General features: G+C 45.4%; 1 protein-coding gene across 1 annotated transcript in view; it reads left to right on the top strand.

Annotated features, from left to right (window-relative positions):
- Positions 1-20584, top strand: part of LOC137624264 (titin-like) — a 52466-nt gene that overhangs the window by 7847 nt on the left and 24035 nt on the right. Inside the window, 2 exon segments of the mRNA XM_068354800.1 lie at positions 13337-13541; positions 19957-20220. Coding sequence (XP_068210901.1) covers positions 13337-13541; positions 19957-20220 — 469 coding nt within the window.

Below are 20584 nucleotides of genomic sequence, written 5' to 3'. Positions count from 1 at the left end.
TGAAGGCAAGGACATGGTCCTGGATCAGGTTTATGGAACTCAGAAGCCCCTAAAGGCCAGCGCGGCTCTGCCCTGGTCCCAGGGGCTGAAGAGTGCCAGAGCCAGGGCCAACGCTCAGCTCGCAGTACTTGCTACCTCCAGTCGTTCCTCTGCCGGGAACAAACTCCTCCCACCTCCTCGTCTCCAGCAGAGGAGGTATTTTGAGATCATGGGGGAGTCTAGCCTTGCTCTTCACCCCCACCATTCGGTAGAAGAGCTTACTAGGGGAGTTCCTCTTGAGAAGCTCTCTGCCCGGCAGGTGACGTTCTCGGCGTCGGAGATCCTAAGCCATGAGAAGGTCGCGAAGTGCGCCATGCAGGCCACTTCGTGGCTAGATGTTTGGCTAGGTTCTCTGGGCATCCTATTGCGCTCTGAGGATCTGTCTAAGGAGAGCAATAGGAAGGCCCTTGAGACCTTCCTCCTCTCGGGCACTAGCTCCATCGAGTTCCTGGCACATCAGGTTACCAACCTGTGGGCCAACTCGGTGCTCAAGGGTCGTGATGCGGTGACCGAGAAGATCCATCCGAAGGTCCCCGCCGTGGATGTCAACAGGCTCAGACACGCCTCCCTCCTCGGGGGAATTTGTTTGAGCCCCAGGACATGGAACGTATAGCTGAGAGGTGGAGGAAGTCTAGTCAGGACTCCCTTCTCCAAAGGGCCCTTGCATCTCGGCCCTATAAGCCTCCAGCTCCGCAGCAACATCAGCAGCAGCCTCGCAAGACACCGAAGCAGGCGCCGGCAGCTAAGAAAGTGGTGTCTAAGCCCCAGCCCTTTCCTGCCAAGGACAAGAGGGGCGGTAAGTCCTCTAGGGGAGGCAAGACTCCTAGAGGGAGCGGCCGCAAACGCTAGGAGTGGCAGTCCCCCCGCGTGTCCACCTATGGGGGGATGCCTTCAAAGTTGCGTGCACAGGTGGCAGCAACATGGGGCCGATGCTTGGATGGTCTCCGTTATCGGCGAAGGGTATCGCGTCCCATTCACGACATCTCAACCTCCCCGACATCTCAACCTCCCCTGACAGCGAATCCAGTGTCGTTGAGCTCCTATGCCATGGGATCGGTAAAGGGGCTAGCCTTCGGGCTGAAGTCGAGACCATGCTCAAGAAGGATGCTCTCCAGGAGGTCGTCGACGGCTCCCCAGGCTTCTTCAGTCGACTCTTTCTTGTAAAGAAGGCGTCTGGAGGCTGGAGACCCGTCATTGACTTCTCAGCTCTGAACAAGTTTGTCAAGCAAACTCCGTTCAGCATGGAGACAGCAGACACGGTCAGACTTGCGGTGAGACCACAAGACTTCATGTGCACACTGGATCTGAAGGACGCGTACTTCCAGATCCCAATCCATCCGTCTTCCAGGAAGTACTTGAGATTCAGCCTAGACAGCAAGACCTACCAGTTCAAGGTGCTGTGCTTCGGTCTCTCCACAGCAACTCAGGTGTTCACCAGAATGTTTACCTTGATTTCGTCTTGGGCGCACAGGAACGGTATCCGTCTCCTCCGTTATCTGGACGACTGGCTGATCCTATCAGACTCGGAGTCGACCCTTCTTCGACACCGAGACAGGCTTCTTGGACTTTGCCAGGATCTGGGGATCGTGGTAAATCTCGAGAAGTCCTCTCTGCAGCCATCCCAACGACTGGTTTATCTAGGCATGTTGTTAGACACCAATCTCCACAAAGCCTTTACATCAGACGACAGGATAGCAAGGCTGAGGAGGGTGGCGGAACCCTTCCTCAGGCGAGAAGAGCTTCCTACCCAATCGTGGTTGCGTCTCTTAGGTCACCTGTCCTCCCTGGCCCGTCTGGTTCCAAATGGCCGTCTCAGGATGAGATCCCTGCAGTGGCGGCTCAAGTCCCGGTGGAATCAAGGATTCGATTCCCCAGACTTCCTGGTCCCGATAGGACCTTCGGAACAGGCGGACCTGCGGTGGTGGCTGGTCGACGAGAACCTGTGAAAGGGAGTGGATCTTCTCGTCCTCCCCCCGGAATTGACACTGTTTTCGGATGCGTCAAAAGAAGGGTGGGGGCCACACATTCTGAACCAGAGGACCTCAGGCCTTTGGTCAGAATCAGAAAAGTACCTGCACATCAACCTGCTAGAAATGAAGGCCGTTTTCCTGGCTCTTCAACAGTTCCAACGGACCCTGGCGGGTCACTCCGTGGTGGTGATGAGCGACAACACCACGGTAGTGGCTTATTTCAACAAGCAGGGAGGTACTTTTTCGCAGCAACTATCCCATCTTGCTGTAGAGATTCTGAGGTGGATCGAAGTCCACTCGATAACACTATCAGCTTGCTTCATTCCTGGCAAGAGGAATGTGCTCGCCGACAGTCTGAGCAAGGCTTCGCAGATAGTGAGTACCGAGTGGTCTTTGGATCCTCAGATAGCCAACAAAGTCCTGACTTTGTGGGGTTCCCCGACCGTGGATCTGTTCGCGACAGCTTTGAATTTTAAACTGCCCCTGTACTGCTCCCCAGTCCCGGACCCCAAGGCACTCTGGCAAGATGCTTTCCAACAACGGTGGGACAACATCGACGTGTACGCCTTCCCACTGTTCTGTCTGATGAGAAGGGTGCTCAACAGGACCAGACTATCGGTCAACTTGTCGATGACTCTGATAGCTCCGATATGGCATCACGCGGAATGGTTCCCGGAGCTCCCGAGAGAACTTCCCTCACGACACGAGCTACTCAGACAACCACATTGCAACATCTTCCACAGAGCCGTAGCCTCGCTTCGGCTTCACGCCTGGAGACTGTCCAGCGTCTCCTCACGGAGAGAGGCTTTTCGCAGAGAGAATGTCTCGGCACCTGCGAAAGTCCTCTGAGGGAGTCTACCAGGCGAAGTGGAGAGTCTTCTGTGGTTGGTGTCTTGGGAGGGGTATTTCTCAACTCGATGCCACTATTCCAGCAATAGCGGAGTTTCTCGTCTATTTGCGGGAGGAAATGCGCCTTTCGGTCTCAGCGGTGAAAGGCTATCGCTCAGCCTTATGCTTGGCTTTTAGGCTGAAAGGAGTAGACATTTCTTCCTCGCTGGAACTCTCTCTACTCATACGTAGCTATGAGCTTACCTGCCCTCAGTCGGAAGTGAGATCTCCTCCTTGGAACGTGGTTCGGGTCCGCAGGTCTCTTAAGAGACCTCCCTTCGAACCATTACGCCAGGCCTCTGATCGCCACCTGTCTTGGAAGACGGCTTTCCTGCTAGCTTTGGCCTCTGCCAAACGAGTTAGTGAACTTCATGGTCTCTCGTACGACGTCGCCCATTCAAGGGGATGGGGGGAGGTAACGTCCGGGTTCGTCCCTGAGTTTGTTGCCAAGACTCAGAACCCTAGAGTGCCGGACCCACGGTTCGACTCTTTCAGGGTCGCGAGTCTCCGTTCTGTAACAAGCGACCCAGACCAGCTGCTATTATGTCCAGTGAGGAGTCTGAGGTGTTACTTGAAGAGAACAGCTGCAGTTCGTCCTCAGGTGCAAGCATTGTTTGTTAGCACAGGCAGGACGAAGAGGAGGGTCACCAAGAACACCATCTCGGCTTGGATTCGAAGGGTTATCTATCACGCCTTGAATCCAGACCCTCCTCCGTCACATCGTCCTAGGGGACACGACGTCAGGGGCATCGCTACGTCCCTGGCCTTCAAGAGAAACTTCTCTGTGACGATGGTACTTCAAGCTGGGGTCTGGAAGCGTCAGACGACCTTCACAGCCCACTACCTGCAGGACGTGACCCACAGGAGCCTCGATACTTTTTCTATCGGCCCTGTGGTGGCTGCACAACAGCTGGTCTAGCCTCAGGCTCCTTTATGGACAAGTAGCAGTAGGTTGAGGGTGTTGTTACCCGGTTTTAGTCTGCGTGAATGAAAGAGTATGTCTGACCCTTACTTCTTTCTTCTTCCTCCCCTCTCTTGGGGAAGCAGCATCCTGGTCTCCGCATAGCTGACCTCAACCTCTGCAGGTAAACCATGCTTCCTTGTGCTCCTAGTATTAAGCTTAATACTGTCGCGTTCCCCATACCCTGATGAGGTGGTATTGGGAACGTCCTATCCTGGATTCCTATCTAAAGGTCTCAAAGTCAACTTCATAGGACGAGTCACGCTCTTTCCTCCACACACAACTTATGTAGGCCACACGGTCCTTGCGAAGTGAGGAACGTATAAGGTGCAGGGACTCCTTTTCTCGAGTGCTACTCACTTGGAGTCGGAGTCCCCGGATAAAGCCAAAGTCAGTAAGGCTGGGGACTTTCCACCCTTCCTAAGGGGTAAGTCACCCAATGTAAATAGCGTGGTTTGTATTTCGGTTACGGAACAAATGACAAATTCGGAGATAATTTGTATTTTTCCTAACCATACAAACCTTAGCTATTTACACTTATTTGCCCGCTAGCCCTGTCCCCCAAGTCAAGTCCTACCTCTAAGTGAAGTGAAGCAAATCACCGGTGTGTGGGGGGGAGGGGTAGCAAGCTACCCCTTCCCCTACCCCCGCTAACTAGCGCGGGGGTAGTTAACCCTCGTTAAAATCTATTGGCTCGTCAATTTCAGCTACGCCGAAAGGTAAACCCAATGTAAATAGCTAAGGTTTGTATGGTTAGGAAAAATACAAATTATCTCCGAATTTGTCATTGTACTTCCCACTTATGATGTTTTTATGTGTTGATAGTCATGCTGGAACTCAAAGAGAGAGCTGTTCCATAGCAATATCCAGGAACTTGTGAATAGATATTGGGAAGCTTGTAATTGGTTAAAGAAAATCCGGCAATGATTACCTCATACAAAAAACAGAACAGCTGGCAAAAGCTAATGTCAAAAGGGAAAAGTGCAACTTGGCAATAAAATGGCGTTCAGAATTTCAACATTGGCGTCAATGCCAGAAAACTCCAAATCAATCAATCAATCAGTATTTCATTGATCAATATCATTATTATTATCAATTGCCAAGATACAACCTTAGTTGAAAAAGCAGGATGCTATAAGCCCAGGGGCCCCAACAGGGAAAATAGCCCAGTGAGGAAAGGAAACAGGGAAAAATAAAATATTTTAAGAACTGTAACATTAAAATAAATATCTATATAAACTATAAAAACTTTTAACAAAACTATTCATGAGTTATTATGCCCCATCACTCATTAATCATACAGAGAAAAATGGCAAAGCTCTCTTGATTAGTTCTGCCTCTTCCCTTCTTGTAGCATAGCTCGAGTATCTAAGACGAGCTTCCCTATCCTTATCCTTCAAAACACACGTATCACATGTTCTTCCTATACCTTTTCTTAAACTTCTTTTCAGTGGTGATTTTCCAGAAATTCATCTCACCATCGTGCGTTTTTATCCAAGCAGTCTCTTCCAGATCTTTGCTCAGACAGCCTCTATATTGTTTACAACATTTCCAGAAGGCTAAAATTACTACCAGATCTTTGCTCAGACAGCATCTATAATGTTTAAAACACTTCCAGAAGGCTAAAATTAAAGCCAGATATTTGCTCAGAGAGCATCTTGTGGCAAATAACTGTTTAACTAGAAATTAATGTATCATATATTAACCCCTGGTTTATATAAGAGGTTTGGAAAACATAAAAATGGTTATTTGCACCATTAATAATGGTCAAAGATAAGTGAAAGTCATCGCTCCTGTATAAGGCAAGAAATCAACATTATAGTCATTTCTCCTTATTTGGTGGGGTGGGGGGGGGGTGTTAGTGGAGACGCTCATTAATAATTGGTACCCTAATGTGGGTTATCTCATAACACTCCCAAAACACAGACCTCTGCCTATATGTGGCGGAATAACACCATCCAGAGCAAGAAAACTTTTTGGGAAAATTCAACCCATTTTCTCTGCCACCCTCATTTTCAAAATACAGGGGGAGAAGATCAAGAGGGAGGTAGAGAATTAGATGGCAAGGTAAGGTGAAGGATGATAGGGGTAAAAGAGGATGCCTTTGATAAAAGACATTGGAGAGGGCGCTTCAAGCAACCAACCCCTTAATTTAGGGATAGCAGTGGGAAAGAAGTTAGATAGTTACTTGATCGGGGTTAGTGTACTGTGGAGTCCCACTAGGTACTGGTCTAATAGTAATCCTAGTCACCAAGTTCTTAGGCTTTTTAGATACCTTGAGCTGCATATGATTTCAACATAAATTACTCGCCCTTTGATATTTGTCATAAATTGCAGGGTAACTTGAGGTTAGACTGAGTCTTAATCTTTTGTTTTCTGTCCAGGTTCAATTGAATTATCATTCAATATAAAATGTATCTGCCTTTACTCAGTCTGATACATAGATATTGACGAAGGCTATTACGTACAACTAGTGTATAAGACCAGTCAGAAATGACGGTTGAGTATTTAGATAGATATTTACACACATATTCAACCCACCCCCTCCCCCTTTCCTAATTTCAACATGGCTGTTTGTGGGAGATTGTAGTTTCTGATTGTACCTCTCGGGGCACCCCCCTCTCGCCGAGGTATGACCACTCTCCCCGAGGGACGGGAGTGATGAAAAGTCATACTGCTCACTGTGACCAGAAAGAAATATATATATACATACATACATACATACATACATACTGTATAGCCGGACACTTGCTCTTTATTATATAGGAGAGGTAAGACTTACACAGTTACTTATTAACCTACACACTTTTTATTGGTTCCTACAAAGTCAGACAGAGCAAAACTCAAGTTTTTGTAGCTAGTACTTATTAGTTTAATTAAATGAAATGTGATTTTTCAATATTAAACTTAGCCGGTGATTATATAAGCTGCAGCTCTGCTGCCCGTCAGAAAAACTCTACGGTCAAAATACGCCAGCGATCGCTATGCAGGAGGGGGTGTACATCAACAGCGCCATCTGTCGAGCAGGTACTTAGTACTCCATGTAAACAAAGAACCAATTTTCTCTCTCTCGTGCCACCGGCAAGACCTACTAAATTCGCTGTTGCTTACTGGATTGGTTTTCACAGATTTTGGTGAAGTACACATTTCTAGTTATTAGCTTTCGCTTTGCAGAGGTTATCTTCAATACATCCTTGCATTCTTTTATTGATTTTTGGATTATTTGTTGACGACTTGGATAGATTGTGAATTCCCCTTTGACTAATTCAAGATGGCTGACCCTTTTCAAGTCCCTAAATACAGAAAGTGTAGTGCTAGGGACTGTTCAAGGCGTCTTCCGAAGGCCTCTATCGATCCGCACACCGTTTGTTCCAATTGTCGGGATAAAACCTGTCAATTGGAAGATCGATGTGAGGAATGCGTTGGGCTTTCGGAATTCGATTTTCTCGAATTCCTGAAATATTCATGTAGGCTAGAGAGAGATAGAGTCAGGAGAAGTTCATCTCGCTCCGTTGATATTTCCTCTCCTCATGCCCCACAACCTATTCCTTCCCCTGTTGTGGTTGCTCCTGATCCCCCTTCTAGCACTCAACAACCTTCGATGGCAGATATGATGCGTGCCATCCAGGCTCTGGGTGAGAGAGTCGAGTCATTGGCGAGTGACCGTAACCAACTCATGGCAGACGTCAAGGAGTTGAAGGGTAAGAGTGCAGTGGGTAGTGACAAAGTGAGTGGTAGTGTTGTGGAAAGTGTTAGTGTTGCGCTTGAGGGTGCGTCTGTTCGTGCCTGTCGTCCTCCCAGTCCGGGACCTCTTGCAAGCTCCCAAGCCCAGGGGAGAAGCAATGTCGTACGACCAAAGGGTTCGACAGGCTTTAATCAGCGGACAGACGTTCCCTCCGTGGTTTCGGACGTATCTTACCAAGATCGCCCCACCCACAAGAAGACGAGAGAGCCCATTTATTCCTCGTCTGCGGAAGAGGTTTCTCGGAAGAAACAATGGACCAAGGTCTCACGGCCTCTTAAACGCAAGTCGGTCCCTTCCGCGCGAGTCCAACGGCCCAGTTGTAGCCACTGGGTCAGTTCGGACTCGCTGCAGTCTTCCGATGACTGCACACCTCCTAAGAGAGGCAAAGCGGTACCGCAACAGGCAGTAACACCGTCTGTTGCCGCACCTGCTACTGTAGACCCTAAGTGGTCTTTGCTGCAGACCATGCAGACGCAGTTAACGTCATTAATGCAGGACTTTCGTGCGGAGAAGGTTGACGCTGCACCACCCGTTAGCCTACAACCAACCACGGTTGTGCGTCCAGTGGACGCTGAGGCGACCTTCTGCCGCACTCCAGCTGTGAGAGTCCCGCCACCCATGCGCAGTGTACCCTGCCAGCCGCATGTTGACGTTCAGCGACGCACGGAACCCTCCGTTGACGTTCGCGAGTTACAACAACAACCTAAGTTGTTTTGTTTTGACGCTGTGCGTCAACCTCCGCAACCCAGTGTGGTTACCACTACTCGCCCACAGCAGACTAGACAGTCAGGAGTAGACGCTTTGCGCCCCCGCGCTGCTATGGTTGTTGCCAGCTCACAGACTGGCCAACAGTTCCATGACGTTGCGTCCAGTGCAGTCACGCATGCACCCGTGCTGCCGGACTCAGCTGACCAGCCAATTCCTACTCCTTTGCCGCTTCCTCCTCAGTATTCAGACGATGGACTCTCTGATGATGACGACGCTGCACACTTTGACGACCCGCATACGGACATCGACGAACCCAAGACCACGCCTCCCTCCTTGGACTTTAGGAAAGTTCTTGCACTCTTCAAGGAGATGTATCCTGATCAGTTTGTTTCTGCAGCCCCACGCTCTCCTCCATCTGAGTTCGCTTTAGGCACGCAGTCATCCGCGCCTGCCTTTACGAAGCTCGTCCTCGCCCGCTCGTCTAAGAGAGCTTTAAGAGTGTTGGGAGATTGGATGCAGTCCAAAAAGCACCTTGGGAAGACAGCATTCTTGTTTCCCCCTGCGAAACTCGCTTCCAGATCGAGCGTCTGGTATGCCACGGGAGAAGTTCTCGGCTTGGGAGTTCCTGCCTCTGCCCAGGGCGACTTCTCAAGTCTAGTAGACTCTCCCCGCAGGCTAGCCATGAGACGCTCCAAGATTTGTTGGACTCCTTCAGACTTAGACCATCTGATGAAAGGAGTGTTCAGAGCCTTCGAGGTTTTTAACTTTTTGGATTGGTGTTTGGGAGCGTTGAGCAGGAAGACCTCCCCTTCTGACAAGGAAACTTCCATGCTCATTATGTCCTGCATGGACAAGGCCATACGGGACGGTTCCAGTGAGCTTGCGGCTTCGTTCGTTTCCGGGGTCCTCAAGAAACGGGAAAACCTTTGCTCCTTCTTGTCAGCTGGAGTAACGCAATGTCAGAGATCGGAACTTATGTTTGCTCCTCTCTCAAAGTGCCTTTTCCCAGAGGAGTTGATCAAGGAGATTGCTGCCTCCTTGATTCAAAAAGACACGCATGACCTGGTTGCGTCATCTGCCCGCAAAGCCACCCCTTTGCCTACCGTGTCTAGACCCAGGATGGATACTCCAGCGTCAAGATTTATTCCGCCCTTTCGTGGCAGAGCCTCCAGCAGAGGAGGTGCTCGTGCCGAAGGGAGACGTGGGATTAAGAAGAAAGGTACCAAGTCCTTTAAAGGCAGAGTCTGACTGCCACCTTCTTCAGACAGCAGTGGGAGCCAGACTCAAGAACTACTGGCAGTCCTGGGAGAACAGGGGCGCAGATGCACAATCTGTGAAGTTGCTCAGAGAAGGGTACAAGATCCCGTTCTTGCGCAAGCCCCCTTTAGCAACGTCTCCCATCGACCTCTCTCCCAGGTACAGAGAGGAGGACAAGAGACTAGCTTTGAAGCAAGAGGTGTCTCTCTTACTAGAAAAGGGAGCGGTAGTCAAAGTGCGGGACCATCAATCCCCGGGCTTCTACAACCGTCTCTTCTTAGTGGTAAAGAAGACAGGAGGGTGGAGGCCGGTGCTAGACGTCAGTGCTCTGAATGTCTTTGTCACAAAGCAGACGTTCTCCATGGAGACGACAAAGTCTGTGCTAGCAGCGGTCAGGAAGGAAGACTGGATGGTCTCTTTAGACCTAAAGGACGCTTACTTTCACGTCCCCATCCACCCAGATTCCCAACCTTTTCTAAGGTTCGTTTACGGGAAGGTTGTCTACCAATTTCAAGCCCTGTGCTTTGGCCTAAGCACGGCGCCTCTTGTCTTTACGAAACTGATGAGGAATATTGCCAAATTCCTGCATTTAGCGGACATCAGAGCCTCCCTCTATTTGGACGACTGGCTTCTAAGAGCCTCTTCCAGTCGTCGCTGTCTGGAGAATCTAAAGTGGACTCTAGATCTGACCAAGGAATTGGGTCTCCTGGTCAATATGGAAAAGTCCCAACTGGTCCCATCCCAAACTATTGTGTACTTAGGGATGGAGATTCACAGTCAAGCTTTTCGGGCTTTTCCGTCGGCCCCCAGAACAAGTCAAGCCCTAGGATGCATCCAGAACATGCTAAAGAAGGACCGATGTTCAGTCAGACAGTGGATGAGTCTGATAGGGACGCTTTCATCCCTGGACCAGTTCATTGCGTTAGGGAGACTGCACCTCCGTCCCCTTCAATTTCACCTAGCTGTTCACTGGAGAAAGGACAAGACGCTAGAAGCGGTCTCGATCCCCATTTCCGAGAAGATGAAGTCATCACTGACTTGGTGGAAGGACAACATCTACCTCAGAGAGGGTCTGCCCCTGGCTGTTCAGACCCCCAACCACGTTCTCTTCTCGGACGCATCGGACACGGGCTGGGGTGCGACATTAGACGGTCGGGAATGCTCGGGAACTTGGAACTCGAATCAAAGAGCGTTACACATCAACTGCAAGGAGCTACTGGCAGTTCATCTGGCCTTGAAAAGCTTCAAGTCCCTCCTTCTAGGCAAGGTGGTGGAGGTGAACTCAGACAACACCACGGCCTTGGCGTACATCTCCAAGCAAGGAGGGACCCATTCTATGACGTTGTACGAGATCGCAAGGGACCTCCTCACCTGGTCAAGAGATCTAAACCTGTCTCTAGTAACGAGGTTCATTCAAGGCAACATGAATGTCAGGGCGGACTGCCTCAGTCGGAAGGGTCTAATCATCCCAACAGAATGGACCCTACACAAGAATGTGTGCAAGAGACTATGGGCCACATGGGGCCAACCTACCATAGATCTCTTTGCAACCTCGATGACCAAGAGGCTCCCAAATTATTGCTCGCCAATCCCGGATCCAGCAGCAGTTCATATAGATGCTTTTCTACTGGATTGGTCCCATCTAGACCTTTATGCATTCCCCCCGTTCAAGATTGTCAACAAGGTACTGCAGAAGTTCGCCTCTCACGAAGGGACAAGGTTGACGTTAGTTGCTCCCCTCTGGCCCGCGAGAGAATGGTTCACCGAGGTACTTCAATGGCTGGTGGACGTTCCCAGAACTCTTCCTCTAAGAGTGGACCTTCTACGTCAGCCACACGTAAAGAAGGTACACCCAAGCCTCCACGCTCTTCGTCTGACTGCCTTCAGACTATCGAAAGACTCTCGAGAGCTAGAGGCTTTTCGAAGGAGGCAGCCAGGGCGATTGCTAGAGCAAGGAGGACATCCACTCTTAGAGTCTACCAGTCGAAGTGGGAAGTCTTCCGAAGCTGGTGCAAGTCAGTATCAGTATCCTCAACCAGTACCTCTGTAACCCAAATAGCTGACTTCCTATTATACCTGAGGAAGGAAAGATCTCTTTCAGCTCCCACGATCAAAGGTTACAGAAGCATGTTGGCAGCAGTCTTCCGTCACACAGGCTTAGATCTTTCTAACAACAAAGATCTACAGGCCCTCCTTAAGTCTTTTGAGACCTCGAAGGAGCGTCGTTGGGCCACACCAGGTTGGAATTTAGACGTGGTACTAAGATTCCTTATGTCAGAAAGGTTCGAGCCACTACAATCAGCCTCCTTTAAAGATCTCACTTTAAAGACTCTTTTCCTCGTCTGCTTAGCAACAGCTAAAAGAGTCAGTGAGATACACGCCTTCAGCAGGAACATCGGATTTTCATCTGAAACGGCTACATGTTCTTTACAGCTTGGTTTTCTAGCCAAAAACGAACTACCTTCTCGTCCTTGGCCGAAATCGTTCGATATTCCAAGCCTTTCTAATTTGGTTGGAAATGAACTAGAAAGAGTCTTATGCCCTGTTAGAGCTCTTAAGTTCTATTTAAGACGAACTAAACCTTTACGAGGACAGTCAGAAGCTTTATGGTGTGCTATTAAGAAACCTTCTTTACCTATGTCAAAGAATGCAGTTTCCTATTATATCAGACTGTTGATACGAGAAGCTCATTCCCATCTGAATGAGGAAGACCTTGCTTTGCTGAAGGTAAGGACACATGAAGTTAGAGCTGTCGCAACTTCAGTGGCCTTTAAACAAAATAGATCTCTGCAGAGTATAATGGACGCAACCTATTGGAGAAGCAAGTCAGTGTTCGCGTCTTTTTATCTTAAAGATGTCCAGTCTCTTTACGAGAACTGCTACACCCTGGGACCATTCGTAGCAGCGAGTGCAGTAGTGGGTGAGGGCTCAACCACTACATTCCCCTAATTCCATAACCTTTTTAATCTTTCTCTTGAAATGTTTTTTATTGTTGTTTTTTGGGTTGTCCAGAAGGCATAGAAGCCTTTCGCATCCTGGTTGATTTGGCGGGTGGTCAAATTCTTTTCTTGAGAAGGGCCTAGATTAGAGGTTTTGATGAGGTCCTTTAGTATGGGTTGCAACCCTTGATACTTCAGCTCCTAGGAGTCGCTCAGCATCCTAAGAGGATCGCGAGGCTCAGTAAGGAAGACGTACTTATAAAGGCAGAGTAATTGTTCAAGTCGACTTCCTTACCAGGTACTTATTTATTTTATGTTTGTTATTTTGAATAACTGCTAAAATGAAATACAAAATACTTAGCTCATAATAATGTAAACATGTAATGCTGGTCTCTACCCACCCCCCTGGGTGTGAATCAGCTTATATAATCACCGGCTAAGTTTAATATTGAAAAATGTTATTTTTATTAATAAAATAAATTTTTGAATATACTTACCCGGTGATTATATATTAAAGGACCCTCCCTTCCTCCCCAATAGAGACCCAGTGGACCGAGGAGAAAATTGGTTCTTTGTTTACATGGAGTACTAAGTACCTGCTCGACAGATGGCGCTGTTGATGTACACCCCCTCCTGCATAGCGATCGCTGGCGTATTTTGACCATAGAGTTTTTCTGTCGGGCAGCAGAGCTGCAGCTTATATAATCACCGGGTAAGTATATTCAAAAATTTATTTTATTAATAAAAATAACATTTTTCACATTAAATGTGTACTATCACTACAAACATGGAATATTGCTGCAGATTCACGAAGCAATATTTCTTACAGGACCAATGCGTTGATCAACAGTATGAAACGAGGCAAGATGATAATAGTCAGATACTAGAGTCCAATGCCGAACCTGTTCTAGTTTCCTGCGATGGAAAAGTACACCAGTTGTCTCAAATTTGGTTTAATGATGTAGCTGAAGAGTCCCGTCTTGTTCAGAGAAGGTCTGATGATCAGTCGAATGCACCAACTTCCGTTTATGAAGGTATGTGTAACTAGAAATGTTTAAAAAAATACTCTACTGAATTAAAATTTTTTGTTTATTTATGCATGTCATTCATTATGATAATGCCCTATGCTTTAATATGTGTTTGCTTCCTCTGTGTTTCAGTCAAAATCTGGAACATCTTTTCCAGGAGCTGGATTGATCGCTGAAGTTTGGTAATAAGAAATGTTTGTTCCTACATAAATACACAAATCTTTAAGGAGGTGTTGGTAGTTGCTGGCAGGGGCCCGAGAATCCCTGCCCCACAGCAAGTACACCAAGTAGCCACTATGTTTTTGGCCTTCGGAGAATTTCTTATGTACTGGCGCTATTAACTGGCTGTTTTTTTTTTTTTTTTTTTTTTTTTTTTTTTTTTTTTTTTTTCTAGTTTATGGGTAGCAATCACTTGTGTTGAGGGTAATTTATTGGAGACAAGTTCTTTGCAGTTTTTTGGTCAAGTGTAGGTGACTCACAATTTCTGTGTAAGCTACTTACATACAGTTTTTGCTCTTGTTAAAAGCATTCATGTTGCTGGCTGTTTATTATTATTATTATTATTATTATTATTATTATTGTTGTTAGTGTGTACTTGTAATGACATTGTCATCATGATTAAAGACCGAAGCATAGTTGCACACCGTCGAGAGGAGAGCTTCAACTTATTCCTAAATCTCTGCCACACTTTCGTCTCTTAGCGCTAACAGTGAATCCACGCATTTATCGGACTTGAAGCAAAAATGGAAGAAAAAAAAAGGGCATCATCCTTTATGTGGGGATAATTAGTCCTTTAAGTCGATTGATAGAAGTTACATATCCGTGACCTATGACAGTGTTGCTCAATCCTTCAATGGGACTAATTAAGAAATGGCAAAATTATGCTCTACTACGCATCAGAATGCTATTATGGGGTTGCACACTTCCAAGGAATTGCACTCCTATGGTAGTGCCATCTCACCTGTATGTGATTGAACTCTCCCACAAGAATGCCATTTACCCATTAACACAGTACTACTGTTTGCTCGCTGGATCCTAAGAGTGCCACCTCATTAACTCGCTATCGCGCTTTCCTACAAAAATGTTGTCGCATCTGTTTGCGATCACACACTCCTATGGGAACGCCATCTCGCATGTTTAGCATCATGTGCCCATACGGGAGTACATACCATGACTCCTGTTCGAAATTGTTTGCTCCTAAGGGAGCGTCACCTAGCCTGTTTGCAATTATGCGTGCCCACTTTTGCGCCACCTCATATGATCTTAAAGGAATGCCATGTCGCCTATTCGCGATTGCACGCTAATACGGGAATGCCACCTCACATGCTCGTATTTGCATGCTCTCTGGGAGCGTCAACCTCGTAGTGGAGCATCACGTCACCTTTTTGTGCTAGTTCACTTACATGCTCGTGCACAGCCCAATAAGGAAGAGTGCCTGTTTATTTTGCTTATTCATCCGACTTGGAACATTTTCATGTTTGCAGGCGTCTATTCATTTGACAGTGAATTTTTCCAGGAGAGAGAATACAATACTTACTTGGAACATTCCTTCCCCAAAGATATGTATTGGTATACAAGTGCTTGCACAGCGGCTGTCTTTTATGCACGAGTACCCTCTAGCTTTCTGGAGAGTTAAGAAAAATATTTTGTACTGAAAGTCTGCACATGCTATTTGTCAACCATGGTCAATCTCAGTCGAATGCTACTACAGTACTACACTGAATGGGGAGACGTCTAGATATGTAGATAAATATCTCTGACGATCTCGTAGTACATGAGGGTGGCTCATACTATAAAAGCTGAATGTACCGAGATCATACCCAGCACTAAGTGGTTTGTACCAAAAGCGCAGCCAGTCCTGAATGGTTGGCATTAAGACCGCAACTATCGCTTTTTGTTTGAGGTACAAGTGCTCATGTGCCTGTTATTAGCACTGTCTTGTATGAGTCCTAACTCCATTTTCACTATTGGGAAAAATCACCCCTTTACCAACCCAATGAAGTTGGATGCATAGTATGTTCTTGCCTTTTGTGCAAGACGAGGATTTGCTTACCGCAAATGCTTATTTCCTTGAAAAATGTTTGGTCAAGAGGTTCATGTATTCACCATTTTTATGATTTATATATGAAAGGTTTATTTTAATATTGTTACTGTTCTTAAGATATTTTATTCTAATTGTTCATTACTTCTATAGTTTGTTTATTTCCTTTCCTCAGTGGGTTATTTATCCCTGTTGGAGCCCTTGGGCTTATAGAATCTTGCTATTCCAATTAGGGTTGTAGCATAGCTTATGATAATGATATCTTCTAAAGTGGATTTTTTTTTTTTGTCTAAGAACTTCTGGAATCTGTTTCCTTCTTGCTTTTCCATTCCACAATCTGATGGAAGGTAAACCTAGGACTGTTCTAATTGTGTATGGTGTGCAGGCTAATAAATCTTACTGGCATTAATGTGAAGTTCTCTTGTGCCTCTTGCTTATTCTCCATGATCAGTGTTTTCCCATGGGATATACCGTGCACCACGATTGCATAACTTGCAGTCGTTACTGGGATCCAGTACCTTACTACGACTGTTTACTACCATTGGGAACTTTACGATCACCTATTGCAATTGGGAACATTATGATCATCTATTTTAATTTGGAACTCTATGATTGTCTACCGGGCAACTCTTAAAATCATCTACTGTGATCGATAACTATGATAATTTACTGCGATCGGGAGCTCTAAATAGTGTTCGACAATCGTAAAAATTACGATCAGTTGATGATATTTGGAATTATGCGATCAGGAAGCACATGATCTGAAACAACAGTTTACACTCTTGCTTAAGAGTCCATTGTATTTGAGCCACCAGTGAAATTGTTCACCTGTTCTTATTACCTGTTCCTTCACAGCTCTCCCACCATTGCCTTATTGCCTTATTGCTTTATTTTATGTTTGGGTTCCCCCAGGTCCCTCAGTGTGAGGCACCTCATATATCCATCAGAGAGTTGCTAATGCATCTTCCGGTGTATTTTGCATCTTCCAGTCTTGGATGGTCTGGGATGCATCTTAGGTATTTATCGAGCTTATTCTTAAACACATCTACGCTCACTCCTGATATGTTTCTTAGATGAGCTGGCAGCACATTAAATAGTCGCTGCATTATCGATGCTGGTGCGTAGTGGATTAATGTCCTGTGCGCCTTCCCTAGTTTACCTGGTATATTTTTTGGCACTATTAATCTACCTCGGCTTGCTCTTCCTGATATTTTTTACAAGAAGAGGAGGAAGAAATCACCAAAGTACAGGAGGACTAATCTGGTGTAATTGCTCGAGACTTAGGCCTTTCCCTCTGAATGGTTTTGTGGTATGAACAGCACCACCAAGAACTCGACTCCAAGGAAGGATTTATGATATGTAGGTAGTAGGTCAGCTTTGGCACCAGCCATTCATTGATATACTACTGCTTGGTGGTTATTGGGTCCTTTGGCTAGCTGGAAAGTACTACATTGGATCCTTCTCTAGTGCTCATTTTTACGTTGCCTACACATACATTTGAATAGTCTGACCTATTCTTTACACATTCTCCTCTTTCCTCATACACTTGACAACACATACCAAACAATTCTACTTCTCTCAAGAGGTTAACTACTGCACTGTGATTGTTCACCGGCTACTTTCCTCTTGTTAAGCTGTTCATCTAGGAGAACACTCCAAATTCAAATCATTGTTCTCTGGTCTGGGTAGTGCCATAGCTTCAGTAACATGGTCTTCCACTGTCTTGGGTTAGAGATCTCTTGCTTGAGGGTACAGTTGGGCACATTATTCTATCTTATTTCTCTTCCTCTTATTGTTTTGAAGTTTTTAGCCTCTTGTTTTCAAGTTTTTATAGTTTTTATATAAAAGATTTATTTTTATTGTTACTATTGTTCTTGAACTTCTCTTGTAGTCTTCCTTATTTCCTTTCATCACTTGGCTATTTTCCCCGTTGTAGCCCTTTGGCTTATAGCATCCTGCTTTTCCAACTAGAACTGTAGCTTACCTACTACTACTACTGTACTACTACTACTACTACTACTACTACTACTACTACTACTACTACTACTTAATAATAATGATGATGATGATGTACACTTTCCCCTCTGTCATCATACACCTGACAACACTTAAGCAAACCATACCATTCTTCACTCAAGGAATCAACTACTACACTTTAATTATTTAGTAGTTAATTTCTGTTTGATAAGGGTAAAAGAGGCTGTTTAGCTATGGTAAGTAGCTGTTCTAGGAGGAGGCTCCAAAATCAAACCATTGTTCTCTAGTCTTAGGTAGTACCATACTCTCTGTACCATGGGTTTCCACTGTTTTGGGTTATTGTTCTCTTGCTTGAGGTTACACTGGGCACACTGTCGTATCTTATTTCTCTTCCTTTTGTTTTTTTATGTTTTATAAATTATATATGAAAGATTTATTTTGATATTGTTAGTGTTCTTAAAATATATTACTTCTCTTGTAGTTTATTTTTTTTCCTTATTTGCTTTCTTCACTGGGCTAATCTCCTTGTTAGAGCCCTTGGCCTTGTAGCTTAGCAAGTAATGTTAATAATGGAGTACAGGAACTTTTGCTTCCAGTGCACAGCTGGTGCGGAAGTTGGCAGACATCCTCGTCCCTTCCTGCCTCGGGATGTTCCCAAAATGCTTCAGCGGCACTATCGTGCGAGAAATTCTAACACGTTGATTTTACTCGATGTAGATCTCCCCCCCACTTCCCACTTTTGGATCCCGATCCATGACACCAGGATCATCCATCTCAGTTGTGCTTAAAATGCCAATTCAGGTGACTTCTCAAATCTGATATCAGCACTCTAACAAGAAATGCGATACCTCATCATGCACGCTTAGTTGTCGGCAAAAATCCTGGCAACCAAAGTTTCTTGGTCTGTTGTCTATTTTCTTCAGGAATAAGGCACTTGAGATGACTACCATTAAGCTGCTTAGTATGGTAGTTCTGATTCCCTCAGAGTAATGAAACTTCTTATACAGTACTATAATAAATGATAACATCTTGGCATCTTAATTTCTGAGCTTTTCGTGGACACCTTTCCTAATTGATTGAACCAGAAGAGTCCACACTTACAGAAGGGACCTTGGAAACTCTAGCATGAAGATACAATGTCCTTACGTCATAGTCTACGTACATGCCCAGCCTCCAAGCTACAGCTAGGTTCGAGCCTCGAGCCACACGCTGCCCTGCAACTTGGAGTTTGTCAATGCCTAAATACGAGGAAGTACACAGATTTGTTCCTATCAAATGCCAAGAAAAAAGCCTTCGTAATGCACTATTCAGATATTCCATGGGCCCTTTAAAACCCAGAGCAAAGGAATTCAACTGCCTCCTGCTCCACCAGACAAGGGAGTCGAGAGTTACGGCCTGCCACCCACCGGTAACTACTGACGCCTCGTTATAAATTTTAACTGCTGAGTTATAGCTAAGCTGAAAAAATACTCCTATAAAAGGACTCGGGTTTGTATAGATAGGAAAAAGGCAAATTGCTTTTAAAATTTGTTAGGGGAAATAGCTACTCACTCCCAAGTCTGCAGACCCTCTTTTCCTTTGGTCACCTTTAGCTAACTTAAAAAATTTCATGACCTTTTCCACACAGTTGCCAAGTTTGGTTTGTATGGGGTTAATATGTGTAAGGGTCACATTTCCTGGAATGGGACCTGATAAAACTGAACAACATATAATTACTGAGCAAGATTGTTTGTGTGTCCAGTTTATGTTGCTCTTGAATATTTATCCTCATGCATTCTGCTCTTTTTGCAAAGGACTTACATTGCAGATTCAGATTATCTTGACCTCAAATTCTTCTCCATTCACAGACCATAAACACTCACTATCAATTTTTTTTACTCCTGCCCCCACTCAGTCTGACACATACAATACTTTAACTAACAAATATGTACATTTCCACCCTTCCCCAAATCTTCCCGAGGCTTCACTCTTAGTAACCCCCCCCCCACACACACATGATCACTCCTGGTTCCTCCCATTCTTGCTCACTCCTTTTTAGATTTGCATTAAGGGCCAAAACATCAAAGTACATTTCTTCTCGTGTGCACTACATCTCTACGCAGCCACACAAATTCAAAACCACCATGACTTAGTGTTTTTTCCTTAATTTTGCAATAATGGTATAGGGTATATGGCTAAAAAAAATGTTATTCCCTTGGCTTTCCCATTGCTAATGAGCATACAAATATTTCTTTCCAGGACTTACAGAAGTGATATTAAAATTGCTACTTGCAGGAGGAGAGGTGCAATATGCTTGGACTCCATTCCAGTGATACTTTTTAACTATAGTGTTCAGGCTGCACTGCTTAGTCAAATGATAATGGATCTCAGTAAATAGGGATAATTTACATTTTGTCTTTACAGCTCCTGCGGAAAAATCTGAGAAAAGGTGTGATGCGAACTCTACCGTGGAAGAAGCAATTGACATAACCGATATACCAGTTTGCTCAAATAAGGAAATCAAGCCGGGGGAATCTGGTATGAAAGTGGAACCAGTTAACCTTTCATGGACAGAAGAAGAGGAAAACCCAATCTCCGTTAGATTAAATTTACCAGATCCGCAAGTTGTACCAACAAAACATACAGACAGAGAAGATTGTGCTATGCCGGCAAATATTATAGAGATATGTAAGTATGGAATCTGTTCCTGACCGTTTTTCATAAAAGTATGTTTGTCCTGCTCTTTAATCTCTTCACTACGAGACAGCGGGTACGCTACTCGTGCTTTGTACGAGATTTGCCACTCGGATATACATGCTCACTGACTATAACCTCCATTTCCATGGTTATTTTTTTCTACTGCTGATTACAAAGTAGATTTTTCAAAGTTTGCTTTATTCTCTTTAGTATTTCACTCTAAATAACTGAAATATCTGCTATTCATTGTGAAGTGATTATAGAATAATTTTTCAGAAATTTATCTTCTATAGTTTTCTCAAAAATACAGTAATGGTAAAGCACTGTGATTTTATGTCTGAAAAGACAACTTTAT

The sequence above is a fragment of the Palaemon carinicauda genome, chromosome 31, assembly GCF_036898095.1.
Source record: "Palaemon carinicauda isolate YSFRI2023 chromosome 31, ASM3689809v2, whole genome shotgun sequence".
Classification (NCBI taxonomy): Eukaryota; Metazoa; Arthropoda; class Malacostraca; order Decapoda; family Palaemonidae; genus Palaemon; species Palaemon carinicauda.
Note: the sequence above shows the minus strand (reverse complement) of the source record. Positions and strands in the feature narration are given on the sequence as shown.